The sequence below is a fragment of the Salmo salar genome, chromosome 05, assembly GCF_965601325.2.
Source record: "Salmo salar chromosome 05, fSalSal1, whole genome shotgun sequence".
In the NCBI taxonomy this organism is placed as follows: domain Eukaryota; kingdom Metazoa; phylum Chordata; class Actinopteri; order Salmoniformes; family Salmonidae; genus Salmo; species Salmo salar.
Genome location: NC_138295.1, coordinates 83,289,836 through 83,302,039, shown reverse-complemented (window position 1 = coordinate 83,302,039; position 12,204 = coordinate 83,289,836). Strand labels below are relative to the sequence as shown.

Here is a 12,204-nt window from a genome sequence, read left to right as displayed (position 1 = left end):
AAACAGAACTAGCAGCAACAGAAACAGAACTAGCAGCAGCAGCAACAGAAACAGAACTAGCAGCAGCAGAAACATAACTAGCAGCATCAACAACAGAAACAGAACTAGCAGCAGCAGCAGAACAGAAACAGAACTAGCAGCAGCAGAAACAGAACTAGCAGCAGCAGCAACAGAAACAGAACTAGCAGCAGCAGCAGAAACAGAACTAGCAGCAGCAGCAACAGAAACAGAACTAGCAGCAGCAGCAACAGAAACAGAACTAGCAGCAGCAGAAACAGAACTAGCAGCAGCAGCAACAGAAACAGAACTAGCAGCAGCAGAAACAGAACTAGCAGCATCAGCAACAGAAACAGAACTAGCAGCAGACAGAAACAGAACTAGCAGCAGCAGCAACAGAAACAGAACTAGCAGCAGCAGAAACATAACTAGCAGCATCAACAACAGAAACAGAACTAGCAGCAGCAGCAGAAACAGAACTAGCAGCAGCAGCAGCAGAAACAGAACTAGCAGCAGCAGCAGCAACATAAACAGAACTAGCAGCAGCAGAAACAGAACTAGCAGCATCAACAACAGAAACAGAACTAGCAGCAGCAGAAACAGAACTAGCAGCAGCAGCAACAGAAACAGAACTAGCAGCAACAGAAACAGAACTAGCAGCAGCAGCAACAGAAACAGAACTAGCAGCAGCAGCAGAAACAGAACTAGCAGCAGCAGCAACAGAAACAGAACTAGCAGCAGCAGCAACAGAAACAGAACTAGCAGCAGCAGCAACAGAAACAGAACTAGCAGCAGCAGCAACATAAACAGAACTAGCAGCAGCAGAAACAGAACTAGCAGCATCAACAACAGAAACAGAACTAGCAGCAGCAGCAGAAACAGAACTAGCAGCAGCAGCAGACAGAAACAGAACTAGCAGCAGCAGAAACAGAACTAGCAGCAGCAGCAACAGAAACAGAACTAGCAGCAGCAGAAACAGAACTAGCAGCAGCAGCAACAGAAACAGAACTAGCAGCAGCAGCAACAGAAACAGAACTAGCAGCAGAACAGCAGCAACAGAAACAGAACTAGCAGCAGCAGAAACAGAACTAGCAGCAGCAGCAACAGAAACAGAACTAGCAGCAGCAGCAACAGAAACAGAACTAGCAGCAGCAGAAACAGAACTAGCAGCAGCAGAAACAGAACTAGCAGCAGCAGCAACAGAAACAGAACTAGCAGCAGCAGAAACAGAACTAGCAGCAGCAGCAACAGAAACAGAACTAGCAGCAGCAGCAGCAACAGAAACAGAACTAGCAGCAGCAGAAACATAACTAGCAGCATCAACAACAGAAACAGAACTAGCAGCAGCAGCAGCAGAAACAGAACTAGCAGCAGCAGCAGCAACAGAAACAGAACTAGCAGCAGCAGAAACATAACTAGCAGCATCAACAACAGAAACAGAACTAGCAGCAGCAGCAGCAGCAGCAGAAACAGAACTAGCAGCAGCAGCAACATAAACAGAACTAGCAGCAGCAGAAACAGAACTAGCAGCAGCAGCAACAGAAACAGAACTAGCAGCAGCAGCAACAGAAACAGAACTAGCAGCAGCAGAAACAGAACTAGCAGCAGCAGCAACAGAAACAGAACTAGCAGCAGCAGAAACAGAACTAGCAGCAGCAGAAACAGAACTAGCAGCAGCAGAAACAGAACTAGCAGCATCAGCAACAGAAACAGAACTAGCAGCAGCAGAAACAGAACTAGCAGCAGCAGCAACAGAAACAGAACTAGCAGCAACAGAAACAGAACTAGCAGCAGCAGCAACAGAAACAGAACTAGCAGCAACAGAAACAGAACTAGCAGCAGCAGCAACAGAAACAGAACTAGCAGCAGCAGCAACAGAAACAGAACTAGCAGCAGCAGAAACAGAACTAGCAGCAGCAGAAACAGAACTAGCAGCAGCAGAAACAGAACTAGCAGCAGCAGCAACAGAAACAGAACTAGCAGCAGCAGCAACAGAAACAGAAGCAGCAGCAACAGAGACAGAACTAGCAGCAGCAGAAACAGAACTAGCAGCAGCAGAAACAGAACTAGCAGCAGCAGCAGCAGAAACAGAACTAGCAGTATCAACAACAGAAACAGAACTAGCAGCAGCAGAAACATAAACAGAACTAGCAGCAGCAGAAACATAACTAGCAACATCAACAACAGAAACAGAACTAGCAGCAGCAGCAGCAGAAACAGAACTAGCAGCAGCAGCAGCAACAGAAACATAACTAGCAGCAGCAGAAACATAACTAGCAGCATCAACAACAGAAACAGAACTAGCAGCAGCAGCAGCAGCAGCAGAAACAGAACTAGCAGCAGCAGCAACATAAACAGAACTAGAAGCAGCAGAAACATAACTAGCAGCATCAACAACAGAAACATAACTAGCAGCAGCAACAGAAACAGAACTAGCAGCAGCAGAAACAGAACTAGCAGCAGCAGAAACAGAACTAGCAGCAGCAGAAACAGAACTAGCAGCAGCAGAAACAGAACTAGCAGCAGCAGAAACAGAACTAGCAGCAGCAGCAACATAAAGAGAACTGGCAGCAGCAGAAACAGAACTAGCAGCATCAACAACAGAAACAGAACTAGCAGCAGCAGAAACATAACTAGCAGCATCAACAACAGAAACAGAACTAGCAGCAGCACAGAAACAGAACTAGCAGCAGCAGAAACAGAACTAGCAGCAGCAGCAACAGAAACAGAACTAGCAGCAGCAGCAACAGAAACAGAACTAGCAGCAGCAGCAACATAAACAGAACTAGCAGCAGCAGAAACAGAACTAGCAGCATCAACAACAGAAACAGAACTAGCAGCAGCAGAAACATAACTAGCAGCATCAACAACAGAAACAGAACTAGCAGCAGCAGAAACAGAACTAGCAGCAACAGAAACAGAACTAGCAGCAGCAGCAACAGAAACAGAACTAGCAGCAGCAGAAACAGAACAGCAGCAGCAGCAACAGAAACAGAACTAGCAGCAGCAGAAACAGAGACAGCAGCAGCAGCAACAGAAACAGAACTAGCAGCAGCAGTAGAGACAGAAACAGAACTAGCAGCAGCAACAGAAACAGAACTAGCAGCAGCAGTAGAAACAGAAACAGAACTAGCAGCAGCAGAAACAGAACTAGCAGCAGCAGTAGAAACAGAAACAGAACTAGCAGCAGCAACAGAAACAGCAGCGGTGGCAGTTGCTCTACTCTCTCCCTGGATACCAGTATGTATCATGAGTCCTGATGCTTTAGAAAAGCCAGAACAGAATAACACTGGGGATGTCTTCCCTTCTGTCTTCATCTATTTAGAGGTTCTTGCTCTCCTTCAAACTGCATCCTCCAGGGGTAGTGTAAACGCAGCATATATTAAACCCAGGCAAAGCCTTGATGTATTTTTTTGAGGGGGCTGGATAGTTCTGTGTGAGCTGGTACAGTAGGCAGAGGATGAGAGGAAAGGAAGCTTTAATCCAGGGAGGAAGCAGCAGCTCCAGCAGTAGCAGGTCTTAATGAGGATGTAGGAGTGTAGAGCAGAGCCGTGGGACTGAGGGAGAGAGTCAGTGGGAATCTGCTTGGGTCCCCACAGACTATAGGATAGATACTGGATGCGTACCAGTTGTCACCCTATTCCCTATAGAATGCAGTACTTTTGACCAGGGCTCATAGGTGCACTATGTAGAGAATAGGGTGCTATTCGGGACATGGCCATACAGGCTCCAGAGGCAGCAGGTGTTGTACCTGAGCACTAACTCCACAGTAAAGGATGGTGATGGTGGAGGTATGGTGCTCCATGTACTGGACATGACCAGTTCTACTGTACTGTAGAAGCAGGGGTTTTGTTTGAGCCCTTGGTTCATGGTAATGCCGTTGGGGCCAAATGGATCAAATCAGATTTTGTACTGTGACTCACTTGTCCCCACACACGCATGCACACAAACACACACACACACACACACACACACACACACACACACACACACACACACACACACACACACACACACACACACACACACACACACACACACACACACACACCCCACCCCCAATCAGTGACACTGATCTGTGGTATTTGTTTAACAATTCTTGGTCAAAGCAAGAGATTTCAAAGCCATTAAAAGAAAAGGCTTAGTTTTCAGCTGGAGGAATGTTGTGGTCAATGAAAGATGTGAGATGCAACAGCATTAAAGGACACACACAGCAAGCCAGTCACTCAGTCTCCTCAGGATCATCACATTGCTCCTCACAATGCCCAGCCTGGCTCCCTGTATGGTATGGACTTTACTCTCGTCTCCTTCTAATGCCACAGCTCACAGAGACCACCCGGGGAACTATGGAGGGTAGATGGAGCCTGTAGGGGGAAATATAGGCTACTGTGTTGCTACAGGGCCTTGTAGTCCAAACAAGGAGCATGACACAAAAGGCCAGCCCTCATGTTTTTGTTCAACCTGGAATATAACTTTATTGTCCATATTATTATTGTTACCGTATATATTATTGTCCACGTGAAATTCGTCCCACCTACGCAACAGCCAGTGGAATACCTTAAAAATCCTATTACTTCAATTTCTCAAACATATGACTATTTTACAGCTATGTAAAGACAAGACTCTCGTTAATCTAACCACACTGTCCGATTTCAAAAAGGCCTTTACAACGAAAACAAAACATTAGATTATGTCAGCAGAGAACCCAGCCAGAAATAATCAGACACCCCATTTTTCAAGCTAGCATATAATGTCACAAAAAACCCAGAAGACAGCTAAATGCAGCACTAACCTTTGATGATCTTCATCAGATGACAACCCTAGGACATTATGTTATACAATACATGCATGTTTTGTTCAATCAAGTTCATATTTATATCAAAAAACAGCTTTTTACATTAGCATGTGACGTTCAGAACTAGCATACCCCCCGCAAACTTCCGGGGAATTTACTAACAATTTACTAAATTACTCACGATAAACGTTCACAAAAAGCATAACAATTATTTTAAGAATTATAGATACAGAACTCCTCTATGCACTCGATATGTCCGATTTTAAAATAGCTTTTTGGTGAAAGCACATTTTGCAATATTCTAAGTACATAGCCCAGCCATCACGGGCTAGCTATTTAGACACCCGGCAAGTTTAGCCTTCACCAAAATCAGATTTACTATAACAAAAATGTTATTACCTTTGTTGTCTTTGTCAGAATGCACTCCCAGGACTTCTACTTCAATAACAAATGTTGGTTTGGTCCCAAATAATCCATCGTTATATCCAAATAGCGGCGTTTTGTTCGTGCGTTCCAGAAACTATCCGAAATGGTAAATCAGGGTCGTGCGCATGGCGCAATTTGTGACAAAAAAATGTCTAAATATTCCATTACCGTACTTCGAAGCATGTCAACCGCTGTTTAAAATCAATTTTTATGCAATTTATCTCGTAAAAAAGCGATAATATTCCGACCGGGAATCTCCTTTTCGGTAAACAGAGGAAAAAACACAAAGACGGGGGCGGCCAGTGCACGCGCCTAAGCCCACAGTCCCTTGATCGGCCACTTGAGAAAGGCGATAATGTGTTTCAGCCTGGGGCTGGAATGACGACATTCAGGTTTTTCCCGGGCTCTGAGAGCCTATTGGAGCCGTGGGAAGTGTCACGTTACCGCAGAGATCCTTTGTAATGGAATGAGATGTCAAAGAAAGACCATAAATGGTCAGTCAGGCCACTTCCTGTAAAGGAATCTCTCAGGTTTTGACCTGCCATTTGAGTTCTGTTATACTCACAGACACCATTCAAACAGTTTTAGAAACTTTGGAGTGTTTTCTATCCAAAGCCAATAATTATATGCATATTCTAGTTACTGGGCAGTAGTAATAACCAGATTAAATCGGGTACGTTTTTTATCCAGCCGTGTCAATACTGCCCCCTAGCCCTAACAGGTTACCTGGTAAAATAAGGAATAAATCAAATAGTCTATATGTTCAAACAGGAGTGGATACCAGACCTGATTCCCCCTAGTCAGAGTAGGCCAATGAAATGAATCCATCGGCTGCACAGCAAGCAGTTGGGTGAGGTCCTTTCCCTTCAGGACTAGAATTAACAGCCCTGTTCTACATGTCTATGTTTTCTAACTAAGGTTTTGAGACCATGCATTCATTACCTTCTTAGAAATATTGACGTGTGTGTGTGTGTGTGTGTGTGTGTGTGTGTGTGTGTGTGTGTGTGTGTGTGTGTGTGTGTGTGTGTGTGTGTGTGTGTGTGTGTGTGTGTGTGTGTGTACACACGCCTTTTTCTCTGAATGAAGATGGTTGTATGTTGAACCTTAAGATAACTGTACAGGTGTCCAGTTGCAGCTTGTCCCTCTGCCTTGCACCATGCTTGTTTGAATTAAACACTTCCTCTCAGTAGAAAATGTACTCACATGCCTCCAAATCTAGTTCCTATTTCCTTTGCTTACTTCTAGTATTTGACTTTTGTTTTCAGTATTGTTCACATTCACAGTAAGATGTGTTGCATCAGTAGCCTGCATTGTCCTGTAAGAATAGAAGGCCATGATCAAACCCTCCCTGTAGATAGCCTGGCCTAGCTGCTGAATGGGCTCTCCCCGGAGATAGCCTGGCCTAGCTGCTGAACGGGCCCTCCCTGGAGATAGCCTGGCCTAGCTGCTGAACGGGCCCTCCCTGGAGATAGCCTGGCCTAGCTGCTGAACGGGCCCTCCCTGGAGATAGCCTGGCCTAGCTGCTGAACGGGCCCTCTCTGGAGATAGCCTGGCCTAGCTGCTGAACGGGCCCTCTCTGGAGATAGCCTGGCCTAGCTGCTGAACGGGCCCTCCCTGGAGATAGCCTGGCCTAGCTGCTGAACGGGCCCTCTCTGGAGATAGCCTGGCCTAGCTGCTGAACGGGCCCTCCCTGGAGATAGCCTGGCCAAGCTGCTGAACGGGCCCTCTCTGGAGATAGCCTGGCCTAGCTGCTGAACGGGCCCTCTCTGGAGATAGCCTGGCCTAGCTGCTGAACGGGCCCTCCCTGGAGATAGCCTGGCCTAGCTGCTGAACGGGCCCTCCCTGGAGATAGCCTGGCCTAGCTGCTGAACGGGCCCTCTGTGAGTTCGGAAAAAGCCCATGTTTTTCTTCACCGCATCGAAACAGTGGAACAGAAATCTGTGGTTGTTCAGTAGTGCTGATGAAGTGCTGTTTGACTCTCATTGGTATTGACACGTGTTGTTATAGCAGCGTTGCTCTGGCCAATGTGGGCTCAGACTACTGTCAGTAACTAACCTAGAGAGAAGACTGCAGTCCCACAGTCAATCCCTCCGAGCCACCGAGACACTGTTACACAATCTCTTTAGGATGAGACTACAGTACACCTAGAGTAATGAGGTCAATACTCTCACGAGCTAGACAGATAGTGGGCTACTCTATGAACTATATTATCCAAGCTTATATACCAAGCTTTGTCCATACTACAAGGAAATGAAGAATTAATTTGATAACTAAACATCCCACGGCAATGACCTGATGTCAACATCTATTTTGATTGATGTTGGATTGAGTTGAAATAACGAGGAAACACTGTTGGCATGTTTTACCCTGAGGGATAACAACTAGGCTATTATTATCCTATTATCCTATTAGCAGCCTGTTATTATTAGGCTGATATTATTCATGGGATAACCCAGAGTGAGTTGTATCAAGTTGATGTACAGTAATTGAGACATATATGTCAGTCTTACAATCAAATGAGTGTTATTTGGGGAGTCTGTTATTTGGGGAGTCTGAGCAACATTAAGTCTCTGTCCTTTCCTGTATCACCCCTGTTAACCATCTCTCATCTCCTAGTCTGCTGGCCCTCCAGCCTCTCAGTCACTACAAGGGATGTGTGTGTCAGTCTGTGTCCTATAATGATTAGCCTAACCTGGTAAAGGTCTTTCAGAAACTATAGTAGGGGAATTGACTGAGGCAGTCAGTAGACAGACATGCTAGAAAGTTCCTGATAATGTTGACAGAAGGTTTATTTAGTAGGGCTATTTAAGGACTGTTTGATTAGGTTATGTGTGTGTACTTCAATAGTTTACCTTAGGGTAGCACTATGTTGACTCAATTAGTCACAATAACAACTAAGCCTTAAAGATGTTTGACATGAAGTCATTTATCATTCTTCCATACAGTAGGTTCACTCAAGGAGCTTTGTCAGTATGATGAGGCATTTTGTCAAGTCGGCTAATCTCATAAACGTTTCCCGGCAGGTATAACTTTGTCTTCTATGAAAGGGTTCTTGGTTTTTCCGTCAGATAATCACCTACTTTCCTCTCTGTGCTGACCTGCCTCTGTAACTAACCCTGCGGTGTGTGTGTGTGTGTGTGTGTGTGTGTGTGTGTGTGTGTGTGTGTGTGTGTGTGTGTGTGTGTGTGTGTGTGTGTGTGTGTGTGTGTGTGTGTGTGTGTGTGTGTGTGTGTGTGTGTGTGTGTGTGTGAGAGAGAGAGAGTGTCTCAGTTAGAGGTGACTGTAGGTCAATCCGTAAAGAACTAGCAGAGTCAGCAGATAGGCTAGGCTATACTTCCCCCCTCATCACTGTCCTTGTGCCTGCTCTGCTGACTACTGACTGACTGGCTGACTACTGACTGGCTGACTAACTGCAGCCTGGCTGAGTGCTGACTACTGACTGGCTGACTGCTGACTGGTTGACTGCAGCCTGGCTGACTGCAGCCTGGCTGACTGCTTACTGGCTGACTGCTGACTGGCTGACTGCAGCCTGGCTGACTACTGACTGGCTGACTGCAGCCTGGCTGACTGGCTGACTGCTCTGTGCTGTCATTATCAGTCAGGAAGAGAGAGGAACTATGTTGTGTTGCAGAGAGGACTCTGGCCTCGCCCCCCTCAGCTCAGTCCAGGAAGAGCTCTACCATGAAACAGCAGTGACATGTTGATCACAGCACAGGCTTCTCCTCTTCTCAGCCAGGAAGAGCTCTGTGCCGTGTGAGGAGACAGGAGTGATGACTCACTGTGGCTCCTGAGCGGACAGACCGCATTGTGATAACCAGGATGTGACGTAACTGGACAGGAAAGACGTGAATGTGTTGTTCACTTCGTATGAGAGAGAGAGAGAGAGAGAGAGAGAGAGAGAGAGAGAGAGAGAGAGAGAGAGATGTGTGGGTAAGAAGAAGTGTGTTTGTGCCTGGAAGAAATCCCATGGATCTGTCGATACTCTACTGTGTAACCTAGTGGACATACTGTACTGTGTAACCTAGTGGACATACTCTACTGTGTAACCTAGTGTGCTGTTGCTATAGCACTAATGTTGTCACTACGGAACTCTACAGTGGAGTGTACCTGCTGGCCCTTCATCAGTAAAGGTAGGAGGAGTGACTGATTGGACTGTTGTTGCTGTGCTGGTGTTAGATCAGAATAGTAGTGTTTGAATTGAGTTTGACAGGAGTTTATTAAAGAACAACTCTGAAAGGAAGTTGTCCAGTCGTGGGCTCAAATGAACCAGTTGTGTTTGTACTAATCTCCATTGCTTCAATGTTGTCTGACTGATTGTCAAAAGTTAGGATATTTACCTCTGTCTTCATACATGTGTTCTGTCTGGGTTACCAGAAAGTAACATTGAGGAGGTAGACATCTGAGAATGTGCGTGTTTTTGGTGTTGAGTAAGGGCAGGTTTTCCTGTGGTGCTCTATTCTAGTGATGTTGCCAACAGCAGATACAGTCAGGAAGGCTGAGGAATGTCACTGAGTAGCTCTGGGTCAGTCTTTCCAAAACACTAGAAAAGCCATGTTTTAACAAGCAAAGCGGTACTGTCTTGGCTGTACCTATTACCATACACCCCCCACCCCCCCCCCCTACACACACACACCCCAGACACACACACACACAGACACACACACACCCCAAATTTCACCCCTGACTGTTTCTACCACAATCCAAACAGCTTATATATAATGGCCCCAGTTTGTGGTTCATGAGGAGGGTTGTTGTAATGCTGGCAGTGCTTCTGACAGCGCTGCTCCCTGCTCACTGTCCAAAGCCACCCAGCTGTCTGGCCAGCCTACTGTAGCAAGCCCAGCTCAGTCCACTTCAGCCTGCAGACCTCACTGTTATCTGTCAGTCTGTCCAGCCATCCGTTTGTCTGTTCTATTCTCTCCAGTCCACTTTTGTTACTGTTACAGATGAAGTTATAGTGGTGAGAAAGTTACACAGTCGTCTAGTGTGAATTCACCAGGAGCCCTCCCTCCCTCCCTCTCGATATCTCTCTTTACATCCCTCCTCTCTCTTTCTCTCCCCTCTGTCTCCCTACCTTCAGAATATGACAGACAGCTAGCCCCCACCAAAGGAAGCATGGCGTCAGCGTACCTGGACCCCAACCTGAACCACCATGCTGGGTTGGGCGGTGGGGTGTCGAAGCCGGGGACAATGGACCGCGTGCTCAAGATCCACCACTACTTGGAGAGCAACAGTGAACCATCCACCTGGGCCAGCCACATCCGCCACGGAGATGCCACTGACGTCAGGGTGAGCTGAGCAGCTGATTGGGTTAAACACAGTTTACCACATTTCCAGCAACTATGTTTCTTTAAGTTACTGTCTGTATAGTCTCTCCCTATCATCCGTACAGTAGGCCGGAGGTGAGCATTCATCAAATCATTTGGGTTCCGAGATTACAGTCTGTAATATGACTGTTCAAGACAATAGTACTGCTATGGGGAATACAGAGGTATGTATTTGTAGTTTTACCAACTAGACAGACAGTTACCCATCTACTCTACCTACTAGACAGACAGTTACCCATCTACTCTACTTACTAGACAGACAGTTACCCATCTACTCTACTTACAAGACAGACAGACAGACAGTTACCCATCAACTCTACCTACTAGACAGACAGTTACCCATCTACTCTACCTACTAGACAGACAGTTAACCATCTACTCTACCAACTAGACAGACAGTTAACCATCTACTCTACCAACTAGACAGACAGTTACCCATCTACTCTACCTACTAGACAGACAGACAGTTAACCATCAACTCTTCCTACTAGACAGACAGTTACCCATCTACTCTACCTACTAGACAGACAGACAGTTAACCATCAACTCTACCAACTAGACAGACAGACAGATAGTTACCCATCTACTCTACCAACTAGACAGACAGACAGATAGTTACCCATCTACTCTACCAACTAGACAGACAGACAGACAGTTAACCATCTACTCTACCAACTAGACAGACAGTTAACCTCTCTAGGGGAGGTGGGACGAAATCGTCCCACACTATTCAACAGCCAGTGAGAAATCAGAGCGCCAAATTTAAAACCACAAAATGTCATAATTCAAAGTTCTCAAACATAGGACTATTTTACACCATTTTATAGATACACTTCTCCTGAATCGAACCACGTTGTCCGATTTCCAAAAGGCTTTACAGCGACCGCAAAACATTTGATTATGTTAGGAGAGTACATAGACACAAAAAATGCTAAATGCAGCACTAACCTTTGATGATCTTCATCAGATGACACTCCTAGGACATTATGTTCTACAATACATGCATGTTTTGTTCAATCAAGTTCATATTTATATCAAAAACCTGCTTTTTACATTATCATGTGATGTTCAGAACTAGCATACCCACCGAAAACTTCCGGTGAATTTACTAAATTACTCACGATAAACGTTCACAAAATACATAACAATTATTTTAAGAATTATAGATACAGAACTCCTTTATGCAATCGCTATGTCCGATTTTAAAATAGCTTTTCGGCGAAAGCACATTTTGCAATATTCTGAGTACATAGCTCGGCCATCACGGCTAGCTAATTTGGCACCCACCAAGTTTGGGACAACCTAAACTCAGAATTACTATTAGAAAAATTGTTGTTTTGGTTCCAAATAATCCATAGTTATATTCAAATAGCTCCGTTTTGTTCGTGCGTTCAAGTCACTATCCGAAGGGTGACGCGCAAACACATTTCGTGACAAAAAAATTCTAAATATTCCATTACCGTACTTAGAAGCATGTCAAACGCTGTTTAAAATCAATTTTTCTGCGATTTTTCTCGTAAAATAGCGATAATATTCCAACCGGGCAACGTTGTTTTCATTCAAAGGCTGGATGAAAAAAATGGAGTAGTCTTGTGAACGCGCATCTCAGTCTCGCTGTCCCCAGGCTGACCACTAACAAAATCTGCTGCTGTTCTTTGC

General features: G+C 45.4%; 1 protein-coding gene across 7 annotated transcripts in view; it reads left to right on the top strand.

Annotated features, from left to right (window-relative positions):
* LOC106593695 (focal adhesion kinase 1) overlaps nucleotides 1–12,204 on the top strand; it is a 135,461-nt gene that overhangs the window by 24,307 nt on the left and 98,950 nt on the right. For 6 of the 7 annotated variants that reach the window (XM_082975746.1, XM_082975747.1, XM_082975743.1 and 3 more), the window contains one exon: nucleotides 10,299–10,507. In XM_082975746.1, coding sequence (XP_082831872.1) covers nucleotides 10,334–10,507 — 174 coding nt within the window. In that variant the 5' untranslated portion in view covers nucleotides 10,299–10,333. Of the gene's footprint in view, nucleotides 1–9,083; nucleotides 9,349–10,298; nucleotides 10,508–12,204 lie in introns of those variants that run through there. The other variant, XM_082975744.1, reaches the window with a different exon arrangement.